General features: G+C 43.4%; 1 protein-coding gene across 11 annotated transcripts in view; it reads right to left on the minus strand.

Moving 5' to 3' along the window:
* PTPRC (protein tyrosine phosphatase receptor type C) overlaps positions 1 to 14,148 on the minus strand; it is a 96,379-nt gene that overhangs the window by 37,640 nt on the left and 44,591 nt on the right. For 2 of the 11 annotated variants that reach the window (XM_072128948.1, XM_072128947.1), the window contains exons 4-8: positions 8,238 to 8,321; positions 5,247 to 5,393; positions 3,873 to 4,025; positions 1,398 to 1,469; positions 259 to 324 (exon numbers count right to left, since the gene is read on the minus strand). The exons of 1 other annotated variant lie outside the window; for it this stretch is intronic. In XM_072128948.1, coding sequence (XP_071985049.1) covers positions 259 to 324; positions 1,398 to 1,469; positions 3,873 to 4,025; positions 5,247 to 5,393; positions 8,238 to 8,321 — 522 coding nt within the window. The remainder of the gene's footprint in view (positions 1 to 258; positions 325 to 1,397; positions 1,470 to 3,872; positions 4,026 to 5,246; positions 5,394 to 8,237; positions 8,322 to 14,148) is intronic. 8 more of the 11 variants (XM_072128950.1, XM_072128949.1, XM_072128951.1 and 5 more) reach the window with 8 other exon arrangements.

The raw sequence follows: 14,148 nt of genomic DNA on the forward strand, positions 1-14,148 counted from the left end.
AAAAGACAAAAAATGACAAAACAAAATTAATACATTAGAAATGAAGTAAAATCAAATAATTGGAGAATTTAACTCTAGAAGAGTGGATCATAGATAGAAAGATTATAGATAGATATATTGATATATAGTAAGGAAGAAGGAAGGAAGGGAGATAAGGTGACAGAAAGGAAGGAAATGGATGGATAGGATAGGGTTTATGGGAAGTTATTTGCATGCAAGTCAAGCAGTGATTGCTATGGTTGCGAGTCTGCTTGTCACCTTCTGGAGTAGAAGGGGAGACGTCTTCTGGTGATATGGTCTTGTTGAGATCAGTGCGTGGAGTATCTGGAGTGAGGGGACACGAACAGAAGTAAAAACTTATCTTAGAAAGATTCATAAAGTATAAGTATTACAGACAATCGGAATACATAAGCAAGATACTATAAGCACATCTACATGTGCGATAGTAAGAAACAAAGTTTCATTGTTATATTTGAAATTTTCTTGTAATTTAAGTAGTACAATGTTGTGCACCATTCGGAGGTCCATTGATCTCCACATTTATCATTCTTTATTTTTTTTTTAGCTGAATGCTACATCCTGCATATTACTTTTGCTCTGGAGACCTGCAGGCACCTTGCAATGTATTTATGGAGATTTATCAATGCATCATACATTACATCAGTGCAGAGTACAGTTAGACATACTGCTGGATGATAAATGTGGTGTAGTTTAAAGCTGTTGGGTCATACTTTACACCATCTATTAGTTGGTCTAGTATATTGCGCCAAATGAACTCATTTTTAAGCGCACACAATCTTTTCAGCAAGGTCACGTCACTTTTTTGTACCAGTCAGAAAAGTACCTAAAAACTTTGTACAGCCCTTAATAAATATCATTTCAGACAGTTTTTTGGTGCAAATAACTCCAAAATCCGAATGCAGACCACATAATAAATCTCCCCCAATTGAACAGCAATGCTTCAGGGTGAATTAAGCAGTTCTTTCTCAGACATAGGGGGGGGATTTATCAGAGCTTCTGTGCCTAGGCACTGGCTTAGAAGTGCTGAAATAATTGCAAATGATAACGTATTGCTTGCACTTGCAATTATTTTCCCCTTGACACCACTTCCATGCCAGGGGAGGCGGCAGAAATGGGGAGTGGGCAATGCTGGTGGGGAGTTGGCCAACATGGGACGTTCCTGTCTCCATGGTGGTGCACTAGCTGTTAGGACCTGGGTTGGAAAATAAACCCCACGCAGCCCCCCGCCAAGTACATCAAGAGGCCAGAGCCTCACTCATTCTCATATCATGTCTTGAGGTTGTTTTTCATTTACAAGTAACGTTTTCCATTTTACTTTTTATTTGAATATGTTGGATAGTATGTTGAGAGGATAGTATGCTGAGATTAAACCAAACCTGTGACTGGAGATGTGAGGTCCATGGTGGGGGTATGAGTGGATGCTTGAGTGTCAGAAGAGTTTGAGTCACCTGTTATAAGATATGAAGCATGAAATGATGATGAGTCTGACCCCATGGTTACTAAATCTCACATACACCCTGTTCACTTACAAGAAGACCATACATTTTATAGGCATACCATTTATCATTATTTTGTTGTCTATGTTTGTCATTATTTTGGTGCAGTTGTGGCACAAATGAAGTTTTCATTGTGCCAAATGAACATAGAAGAGAGCAAAGTCCCTCTGACACAGACCCTGCCTGCACCAAATGTATTCTTTGCTCAGACCAGTTTTCACAATAGAACTGCATTCATGATTTGCGACTTTGCTTTTAGGCACAAGTTTAGGCGCAAATATATTAATATATTGTGACTTGTCATACCAATGTCGCACACAACCCACATAGCATAAGACACTGGCAGCAGATTTATCAAAGCCATTTTAATGAATCTGACTGCAGCAGAGCTCCAAAGACAGACATAGAACTGATGCAAGGAGTTGGTCAATGATAAATCACCCCCATGGAATGTAACCAGAATTGTCTTCATCACTTTTTTTAGACTTCTCTGCATTTATAGTCAAGTACAGCTCTCTGTCCACATACATTATATAAAGTTGTCAAATCTAATTAAGAATATAGTAATCTGTCTTCTATGTATCCTGGACCTCTCTTGGTTCTCTACAGATTTATTACAATTACATATGGCAGAAATTTATGAAAGTTGTACAACAAATACAGTATGAAGTAGTTGATTGGGTAAAAATCCCTGTTAGCAATTGTTTTTTTCTATAACAATTGTGTAGCATATTTCCAGATATCTAAAGTCTTCGATATGCTCTATATTGTGCTGTTCCTCAGTTATTACTCATTGGGGGAAACCCTACACACTGTCCAGTTAGTGTTAGAGTATAGGGACACACCACTTTGACAGCCAGTTGACAACTTATTCATAATAACAAAACACAGCAGGACACAGAATAAGAAATTATTACTTATATTATAAGGAATACAAATAGTTATCTGCTTATTTGTCAGCTAATTTATTTTTTTTTCATCCCAAAAGTGAATGTTCTATAGAATCTACCTGCATAGACTTCCACATGGGTGAAGGATCAATAAACTCTGAAGGTGAAATAATATGGTGTCCCTCTAGCATAGAGGAGATTCTCTATATTCCCTAACAGTAAGTTTATGCAAAAACCCTGCCAATGCATATGGCAGGTAGGTGTTGCAAAAGTGTCCCTCTCCTTGACTGGAGCTGTCTGGTGAGCCTGCAGCTTTAAAGGGGTTATCCAGCTGTTAAAAAATACTGAGGGCCGGCCTGGGGTGGGCTAGTTAAACATAATAAACATGTACTTACCTTCTCCGGCGCTGCCGATGTCCCGCGGCGCGGTCCCTTCTATCCGTCCCCCTGTTTGTTTACAGGGGCACAGAAGCCGCGCACAGGGTAGATGGTGTCGGATGGGAGCTTCCAGCCGGCCGGAAGCTCCCTGTGTGCCCCTGTATACCAACCGGTGCACAGATGAGACGGACCGCGGCACGGGACATCAGCAGCCTCGGACGAGGTAAGTACATGTTTATTATGTTTAACTAGCCCACCCCAACCCGGCACTCTGTAATTTTTAACACCCAGATAACCCCTTTAATAGTTAACTTCTCTATGCAATGATATGCTTTGTACTTGCTGTAAGGAAGGAATAAGCTCGTTGGAAGAGTGTTTGCCACCTCACAAGGGGAGGATATACAACCCCATGTGGGAGTCCTTTCCTCAGCTCAAGTTTGAGAGGTCCTTCTTACCCCGGAAGCCAGTGAGGTCAGACTCACACTCAGTCAATGTTCCAGAGCAGGAAGCAGAGGTGTCACAGGCAATATGCCTGACACCTTAGCCAGCCCCAAGAGCCTAGGCCTGAGACAGAGATCCACCATCAGGACTCTGTCCCATCTTTACCAGCCCAGCCTAAAGCTAGTATCCATGGTGACCTGCACTCCGACCAGCTATCTCCTTCCAGCTGAAGTTCTGCTGATGTTAAAGTTGTTGCCTGCTGTTTGAAGCTCCAATTGAGAAATGTAAGATATTTTGCACCAACGTGCCGGGCCCTGGCTTCATCCAGGCCACAAGAAAGGCTAGGCCCCGGTGGGGGATGTTGCATTTACATACACACAAGTGTTACTTAGGGATGTGTGCTTGCCACTGTTTCAACTTATAGCACACAATTCCATATTTTTCTATGTTTCTATGTGCTCATGCATTCGGCTGGCTAATTCTGCCCAAGTTTGTGTAAGTTCTTATTGTAGTTATTGGTTTGTCACCGATGATGTATGGGCTGCAAACAATGGGCCACAGGCATGGTCATTGTCATATGCATATGGCCTAACTGGAATGAAGAGGATACAGCATACAGTATTGGTCCATTCATTGCTTTGCCAGACCTATGAAAGATGACATAGAGGACATAGAGGTGTTGATGATTGGAGCAGTGAGTGCCTCAGGGACAGCAGTGCTGTTGTTTGCAGGTATGGGAAGGTTCAGAGGGACACTGGTGCTGAGTGCTTGTGGGTTAAAAGGGCCACTGTGAGTCTGACCTGCAATGAACAAAAAGTGAGAGGATTTTCAGTTATTTTCCAAGGAATAATCAATAATAGGTTGAGGACCACGTAAACTGTTATTGATGTTTAATATACTTGACAAATACTTTTCATAACTTCGTATGACATCTCATTTTCATTAAGTACAAACTTAACTTTATATGGAATATTCAGTACCAATAGAAGAATATCATTAACCATTGATATGTGAATTAAAGGTATGCATATATTCATATGATAAAAATATATCCTAATCTCTTTTACAGATGTGCAACATGTTCCCTACACAATATAATGTAGGCTTGTGGCTCCCACACCATATAATGGCCCCTATACTGTATAATACAACCAGGAGTGAAGCTTTGATGCACTATGGACACTTACCTCTCTTCATTGCACCAGGGCAGTTATTTTCTGCTCTCTGCTGTCATTGGCTTGGAGCAGCAGGTATAATAACATTACTATATTGCACCTGCCTTTGTCCAAGTAGCTGTGGCACAAGGTGATGGGTTTTTATTAATAAAAAATCTTAGAAAAACACTGTGCTGCATTTTCTGCATGTCTGTATAGAAATTCTTTCAGAAAAATTAAGGTTGTGCTCCCTCTACTGGTGGCTAAAGGGAGCAAAGTCACTTCATATTAAATATTTTTGTAGACTGAGGCCCACATTTACTAAGGACCTTGCGCCAGTTTTCTGTTGGACTTTCCACATTCTTTTCATTGCAAACTGCTTGCACATGTATTTAAGAAGTGTCAGCACTGCGTGTGTTTTGCACGCAACCGATTTGTGGCACGGCTGCGCTATTCTTCATGCAACACAAATTGGTGAAATGAAATTAACATGTAAAATCCAACAGAATTGTGTCACAAGCCCCATGTTAATGGTGCACCAAAAAAAGTGCTGCACTCGGTCGGGGCATTGCAGGGGGTGCCATATTAATGATGAACGGGCGCCAGAAACCCTCAATCTGGCGCCCCTTGCACACCTCACAAGCATTGTTAGTAAATAATGGGCTCTGACCATTTCTGAGATATGACATAAACCAGATGAAAACATTGTTATGTTCTACATGCGCAGCCATCCCCATGTGTGAAAGATTAATACACTTTCACTAAATTCACTTTAGTTCTTACATTTTCAAATAATTTCTCTGTATTTGAATAAAAGCAGAATGAGTATTATGAGACAGCATTTGTGCATTCATTGCTTAGCCAGACCTATAGAAGTTGACACATAGGTGTTGATGGGTGGAGCAGTGAGTGCATCAGGGACAGCAGTGCTGTTGTTTGCAAGTATGGGAAATGGTGGGACAATGGTGCTGGGTGCTTGTGGATTAGAAGGACCATTGTGAGTCTGAGTCTGACCTGAAATGAATAAAAAGTGAAATTAAATTTCAATGAGAATCCAATAAAGATCTTGATACCAGTTTAAACATTTTCATTGGTTTCTGAAATGTCTGAGATAGGGCACAGATACAGCACACATCTCACAAGGCAGCACACACATCATGCCATGGAACAATGTGAAGTTTTGCACAAAGATGCCAGGACCACATGAAGCAATCTCACACTGCTGTGCTGTGCTCTCTGCATTGATCTGCACCATAAAAGTTCTTGTATTCAGCGAGAAGAATACTAAAGAGGGGAGGCGCTGTGGAGCAGCTCAATTTAGAGAGCTAGAAGCTACTTCCCCCTCCTCTGGGCCCCAGTGCATTGCTTCATGTTCATCCTTGGCCAGGAGACCAGTAAAAAGCTGTTTATATATGTACTATATATGTCTATACAGATGTTTTAGAGATTTGTATCAGAAAAATTGAGCTATTTGTACAATCTGCTCATCTTCCACTGTTCTTCATGTGCTATTATATCAGGGCCGCATCTGCCAGTAGGTGAGATGAAAATCTCGTCTCAGGCGGCAGATGCCCGAGCCCTGAGGGAGGCGGCAAAATTTGGGGCTGTAATGTGGGCTATTTGGGTGGCCATTGCCCCCAAATCGCCCACAGGAAAAAACAATTGTGCCTGTATCTTTAAGATACAGACACAACTGATGTACAGAACGGCACAGATCCTTCTGTCTGTGCCACTCTATTGCTCTGGAGGACTCAGGCAGTGTGGGATGATGTCATGCTGCCTGCGTACCTGCACAGAGTACAAGGCATTAGAAGAGCCAGAAAAATACAGAGGACACGAGCGGCGGGGGAGCGTGACTGGAGGCAAGGTGAGTAATTGCTTTATTATTTTGTATAAAAAGGGGGGCTGTATATAATGCAATGGGGTCTGTATATATTAGAAAAGGGTTCTATAATAACAGTAAAGGGGGGGCTGTATATTATAGAAAAGGGGGGCTGTATATGTTAGAAAAGGGGGTGGTATATATTAGAAAGGTGGGCAGTATATATTAGAAAAGAGGGACGGTATATATTAGAATAGGGGGCTGTATATAATAAAATAAGGGAGGCTGTAAATCATACAAGGGGGCTACATATTATCTAATATATATCATAATACAGGGGCTGCATATAATAGAATAAAGGGCTGCATATTATAGAATAATGGGGACTGCATATGATATAATAATGGGGCTACATATTATGTAAGGGGGTATATTATATATATTATAACAGAGGCTGCATAATATATAATAAGGGGGGCTGTATATTACATAATATGGGAGGTGAGCTGGACTTTATATACCCAGGGGGTGGCTTTTAACCATAATATAACTACATATTATATAATCAAGGTGGGCTGTATATTATATAACTTCATGGGCGGAATAAGACGTAATGATGTCCTCTTCCTGATGGAGGAGATTGTCACCTGTGAGGTACTAGATGCCACTATTGTCTGTGTCACTGACTGACTACTCGCTGCTAGCACGTGTGGTGTCACAGAGGGCCATTGACTAATTTTAAAGGGAACCTTTCACTAAAGACAGGTTGCAGCAGCCCGTGACACATGCATTGCAAATATGCCTCTCTGCCTTTTATAAGAATTTACATTACAATATAATTATTTGTTACTTATCCTTGCACCCTGACAAAATCCTGGCGTAGTCACAGGGGTTGGGCTTTGGTTTCAAAAAACACTTTTCTGTGTTACTCACTCCTCATATCTTGGCCCCCACTTTTGTGCTCCTGTACAGCTCCTCCCTCCCCCACTGATGTCAGCTCACCAGGTTGTGACCTCTGTGAAGCAGCAGGAGGGAGGAGCTGTACAGGTGTGATGGCTTCTGCAACCTGTCTTTAGTGAAAATGAGGTCCCTGGTGACAGGTTCCCTTTAAGTAATGTACAATCTGTTTAGCACCTTCTGCTCCATAACATGGTACCTGCACATATAATATTAAGTACAATCTGCTCAGCTCTTTCTGCTCTATAACATGTTGCCTGCACATATGACACTGTATACAGTACAACCTGCTCAGCTCCTTCTGCACTATAGCGAGTTGACACTAGATAAGAGGACACTGTATACAATTTGCTTAGCTCCTTTTGCTCTATAAAATGCTGCATGCACATAGGACACCTTTAACAATCTCCTTAGCTCTTCCTTCTCTATAACATGCTTCCTGCAGTCAGGACACAAAGGAGGGCATTTATTATTGCCTTTTTTCCCCTTGCTGTGCATTGTGTGCCATATTTATGAAATGTTGGTGCCACAATATTGGCCGCAGTTTGGCAACAACTTTTTTGGCACACAAATCAAAAAAGTGGTCTACTAAGTTCTATTTCACCTTCATGAATGTAAAAGTTGTGCGCCAATTCATTAACTCCTTATGCCAGGTTAAATTACTGCACAATTAGTGCTCCAAAAATATGGACCCTGAGCCACATTTCTTAAATGCCCCCCAAAGTATAAGTCTGCTCAGCACCTCCTGTTCTATAACATGTGAGGGCATCGTATTCTGGGGAAAGATAGGGCACGTGTGCTGCATCGTACCGCTCCTGTATGGCACCGTGTATGGGGAATGTATATACGCCATATATACGTCAGCTGTATATACGCCCCCCCCCCCCACACGGCAGTGTTAACATAGTATAAGCTGTATTTTATGGTGCCAGGTTCGCTATAACTTGGACTTTAACTATATACACATTAAAGGATTAAAATAAATGTAGCCTGTGGTTATTTTGGGTAAATTACACCACTGTAAGATTGACTACTCAGGCAGTATCATGTACAGTATGTGGGAAGTAAGACTGCATTACTTGACGTGCTGGAGGTAATGCGTGAGGAGTCATTGGAAAAGTTCTGGATGCTGGAAGTGGATTGAGGTGCAGGTGAGAATGTTCCTGAAAGAGCAGAATATAACATAAAGTCAATGTACACAATCAGATCACATATTTTACCAATGCATTTTATTAGTTAGAGATAACTTTCTAAGAACTGATATTGTCTAACTTAAAAAAAGAAAAATTTAATTACATAAAAACTCTAAATCTGTCTGCGAGTGAATGTGAGATTTAAGTTTCCCCACTACCTTCTTCTTTGTTTAAATGAATCACCTTTAAACTGGATGGAACCCAACTTAGAAATGTTTCCATTTAATAAGTGGCTTTGCTTATTTTTGGCTTGCAACGGTCTGATCCGCCGCAGTCACGTTTCTAGAGACAACTGGAAAGTTTACAGCTTTGACTTCATACACGGCAGTTCCCATTCACAGCTAGCTAAGGTGCGCCCAAAGGTTGCCAAAATCCTTTACATTTTACATATAAATTTATGAGTGTAATAGGTAGCTGTTTTATAGAAGCCAGTTTGCATTTGACATTTAATAGCATTTTATAGAGGAAAGGGGAGCAGTATAGAAGTAATGGTGCCTTTAATATCCTGTCGTTGAAAACGTCTAATCCACCTTACATGTAAAATTGACGAAATTATTAAACAGAAAGAAAAAAAAAATCTGCAAAGCCAAAAAGGTTATTGTTAATGAAGTCGATACTTGATCCACGTGATAAGATGATAAAAGCCTATTGTGGTCATCTAAGGAAAAATATCAGCATATCCACTTTTTATATTAAAGGGGTTGTGTCACCATAGCAAATGGCTGTAATTGGGTCCAATGCATTGTGACAAGTACTTTCACCATTTACACAAAATCTGCAGCCTTACTGAGATAACTCCTTTTGTCCTGGTTGCTGGCGCCCCCTGGTGGTAGCTGTGTCCCGTCCTGAGCAACAGCTGATCTGGCCGAGTCTGCGCACAGGGAGTCAGCAGCTGCTCTGCACTACAGATCACTCCACGGGCTCACAGCTCCTCTCCACACTGAGATATCAGCTGACACACTGCAGCCAATAGGAAGTGAGACAGGGGGCAGAGAGCTCAGCCGTCTACACCAGTGAATGAGGTGATTTCCACTGCTCCACAGTTGCTTCCAGCAGCAGATACAAGGTAACTGCACCCAGACATGACTATCTGCTGCACAGAGGAGTCCCCCCTAACATGGATCATAGCAATATAGCAGCCCTCTCCTCCCTCCACCATTAGTCAGGTCACACAGGAGGCTGCAGAGATAACACAAGTAACAGGCTGAGCTCTGACCTCTCCTGATGCAGTCCTCCTCCTGTACTCTCCACCATTCACTGTCCCTCCATGCTACACTGCTGTCCTGCAGTCCTCCTGTACTCTCCACCATGCACTGTCCCTCCATGCTACACTGCTGTCCTGCAGTCCTCCTCCTGTACTCTCCACCATGCACTGTCCCTCCATGTTACCCTGCTGTCCTGCAGTCCTCCTCCTGTACTCTCCACCATTCACTGTCCCTCCATGCTACACTGCTCTCCTGCAAAGGGGCCCCTGTCCCTAACTAGCAGGGAAGTAGCTAAAGATCAGTAACATGTGAGAAGCTGTCACCTATTTATCTATGCATCCATGCATGTCAGCCTGACCGACCATGATGCTGTGAGAATACATAGTACATGTGTACTATGTGCAGTGTCCTCTGTAGTGTGCAGGGGGCGCCAGATTCAGGATTTCTGGCGCACGTTCTTCATGAATCTGGTGCCCCCTGCACTGCTTTGACAGACTGCACCAACTTTTTTGGTGCACTTTTAACATGGGGCGTACGACACATTTCTATTGGACTTCTATTGGATCAATAATGCAGGGACTATTTGAGCACAGCAGGTGGAAGGAGACTCTGACGGCTGAGCGCTCTGTAGCACTGAGTTGTGCAATAACTGCCGCTGTCAGTGCTGTGCATGTGCCTGGCTAGGCCCCTCCCACATCTGCTTCTGTGTGGAGAAGAATAGAGGCTGAACAAGCATCATAATAACAAATAGAAAGGAATCTTTACTTCCAGGTAACCATTACAAATAGATTTTTGAAATATTTTAACCTCTTTGACAGCTTTTTGCAGCCAATTGTTTTGTGGCATAACCCCTTTAAAAGCCTTAAAGGGTTTGCCCACTTTCAGCAAATAAATGTTATTGTATGTATAATAAAAAGTTGTTTACTTTATGTGAATGGAAACCAGTCCCTGTTGATTTGTGCACACAGGTGCACAGCTCGTTATATTCCTGGTCATATGATGTCACACAGGTGCACAGCTTTTTATATCCCTGGTCATACAATGTCACACAGGTGCGCAGCTGGTTATATCCCTGGTCATGTGATGTCACACAGGTGCACAGCTTTTTATATCCCTGGTCAAAAAATGTCCCACAGGTCCACAGCTTGTTATATCCCTGGTCATGTGATGTCACACAGGTGCATGCCTCATTATAACACACAACTCTTATTACTCCCTGTGATATAACGAACTGTGCACCTGTGTAAAATCACATAACCAGGGTTATAATGAGCTATGCACCTGTATGAAATCCCATGACAAGGGATATAACGAGCTGTGCACCGGTGTGGCATCAAATGACCAGGGTTTACAATGAGCTATGCACCTGTGTGACTTCTCATGACCAGGGATAAACGAGCTGTGCACCTGTGTGGCATCACATGACCAGAGACTGGTGTTTATTCACAGAAAGTAAGCAACGGGGCTTTCTGTTCAATGACAGCAAGCAAAGATCTAAAAACTGTGAGGTTTATTTGCTAAAAGTGGAAAACATTTCAAGGCTGTGTTCACACTACTGTATACTTTTCCTACTAGCTTACAACAATAAAGTACTTTTGACTTGAAAATGGAAACACAAAGCAAAAAAAATCATTCATTCCTATCTTAAGAGAACTAGTTTATGTTGTTTTTTTTTCTATTTTTCTGATCCTATGATGGCTGGACAAACAACAGTAGTGTGAAAATATGTTCTGGCCACTTCCACATGGATGTTTTTGGTTGGTATTTTGCATTTGTGTTTATACTTTTAGTATCATGAGAACATGGCCTTAAGTTGTATATTTATGAAGACAAGGCTCCTTTCTACTATGATAATTGTATAAATATTTTTATATTGTACTTGTATGTAGGGAATATAAATCCCCTATAGTTATGATAATTATGCTTTTATAATCTTATGAAAATGCAACATTAAAAAGTCTGTGTTGTACTGAACACTGCATTGTAAGCATTCAAAAGCTTTGAAGAAGTTTAAAGAGACCCTGTCAGGTCATTAAAATACTTTAGCTGCTTATACTAAAATAAGCAGCTCCTAGCCCTCCCCCAGTTATCGCATTGGTAAATCGGTAACAGAACATATCGATAAGTTAGGAAAGAATCCACTACGTATTGGTCCAATCATCGGACCTAGCTTTCAAGGGGATTGTGGCAGGTGGCAGCAGCAGCAGCAGGAGCCCACAGAGTTGGGGCCACGCATCAAGTTTGGCTTCCCAGTAGTTCAGGGGATCTTCTAACTGGGGTGGTAAAGTGCTGTCCAAGTAGGCCACCACCTGTTGGTGCAGGGTCTGCTCTATGTCCTGCTGCTTCTGCTGGTGGCAGCAACCCTCTTCACTAGGCAGGTGAAGGAAGTTGCTCAGTAAGGACTCCAGAATTAAGCTTCTGCTGATGGAGTTGCTACTGCTCCTACCCCCCATCTCCCCACAGCAGCCGTGTCAGTAGTACATGAGTGATTACTTCCAGGAATCCCTCGGTCAGACCTGACAGAGGATGGACAATGGCGCACAAAGGCAGCGGCCAACTGTCTTTTCAGAATTTCTCTGTAGTACGCCTGGAAAAAAGTCACCCATTTTTGCCCGGTAGCGAGGGTCCAAGAGAGTGGAGAGCCAAAAGTCATCCCTATGCCGGATCTTGACTATTCGGCTGTCACTAGTTAGGCAAAGCAGTATGCTGCGGGCCATCTGCGCAAGTGACTCGGAGCGACTCTCGGCCTCCATCTCCACTGTATATTGCTTCTGGGTCCTCAGCCTCGTCTACCTCCTCCGGGTGCTCCTGCTCCTCCTCTCTTGTCATCTGAGTGGAAAAACCACTGATTTCACCAGACTCTGCTTGTGCTCTTATGTCCTCATTCTCCAGTTAAGCCCCCACCGGACTCATGTGGCCATGAGATGTAGTCTCCACTTCTCCAGTGCCCTGACCAGACAGATTTTGCAGCATAATTTCCAGGACATGAAGCAGTGGAATGATTTGGTGTGGCTGGGCAGGAAGCACATTCACCCATTGGGCCGTAAAGGACATGTACTGGTCCTGACCGTAGTTACAGCGCCACACATCCGCACTGCCGTGCACCTAGGAAGAAACTGGCCCTCCTTCTGTTCTACATATTTGTGAAGGGCTGGCACTGCATTTTTGGAAAAATAATTGCGGCTTGGAACTCTCCACCACGTTTCGGCACAAGCCATAAGTTCTCTGAAGGGTGCAGAGTCCACAACTTGGAAAGGGAGGGACTGCAGTACCAACAACTTGGACAAGAGCATGGTCAGATTCTGTACCTTAGGATGGCTGGACGCATACAGTTGTCTCTTTGTAATCGCCTCTTTCAATGACTGCTGGCGCCATGGGTAGCGAGGAGCAGGAGCATCTGGGCGGGAGATGATGTCAAAGAAAAACAGCTCCCTTTGACAGAGGTGCTGGAGCCTTGACTGGCTGAAATGGCATGTGTGCCACTAGGTTCTGCTGCTGTTGCTGCGGCGGTAGGATGGACCTCCACATCTGTTCCACATTTCTCCCAGGCTATTGGATGGTGACGCTGAGCCGTGGTGCCAGTGTTAGCTCCCTGGCCACACTTCACTGTCTACCCGCAGATTCTACATATACACACGCTCGGCTCCACTGGTGCCTTAACAAAAACTGCCACACCGCCGAGGTGGTGATTTTAATGCCAACACTCTGCACTGTGACTACTAATGCTACCACTGCTAACTTGGACCTCCGAAGTGGGGTTTGTACCCCGTGGCCGTTTGGTTCCCATCCTCGCACTGCTGCCAATCTGCTGACTCACAGCCACGGAAGCGACTTGCTGCCTGCTCCCCTGCCTGACGCGGAAGCTGATACTCTCTTCGCCCAACAATGATGAATCTCTTGCTACACCTGGCTACCTGCGATGGGCTACATCATCATCAATTTGCTTTTCCCTGTCACTGCTTTTCTCCTCAACGGTGTCAGTAAGCACAGCCTGTCTACTGTATGAAGCAGTGGATGTCTGCCCCACCTCTTTACTGCCAAGCAGCTGCTGGCTGTCCTCAAACACTTTGTCCTCGCTATATAGTGGCACTGAGCCCAGACCACCTAGTAGCTCTCTGGCTGAGGGAAATGAACAGGACAGAAGCTGGTTGAGGACAGGTGAGGGCTGCAGACCTGCTCCTGGGCCATGCCAAATTATTGTTGTATCTGACGAAGCCATGGACTTGGCTGGGGTTGTCAGATGTTATATTTGAGGAACTGGGTGATCTAGTCAACCAATCAACAACCTTTGGGTTGTTGATCAACACACTGCCGCTAGATGACAACAGCAGTTCTGGCCTCACAGAGTCACCCCTGCTGCGAGTCACTCGTGCTGTGACCTCTGCCTGCTCCACCTGCCACCTTTCTGTTTGACATAGTGGTTAATCAACTACGTGGATTTGAAACGTATTTCTTTCTCTCAACTTTAGCAACACAAAAAGTTTGGGAATTTGCGTTACACAGATACCCCACAACGGACACCCTGTAATTGGAACGAAAATCCCTCTATAAACTACGTGGATTTGACACATATTTCTTGCTCTCAACTTTAG

This window comes from Engystomops pustulosus, chromosome 10 (assembly GCF_040894005.1).
Source record: "Engystomops pustulosus chromosome 10, aEngPut4.maternal, whole genome shotgun sequence".
NCBI classification, from domain to species: Eukaryota; Metazoa; Chordata; class Amphibia; order Anura; family Leptodactylidae; genus Engystomops; species Engystomops pustulosus.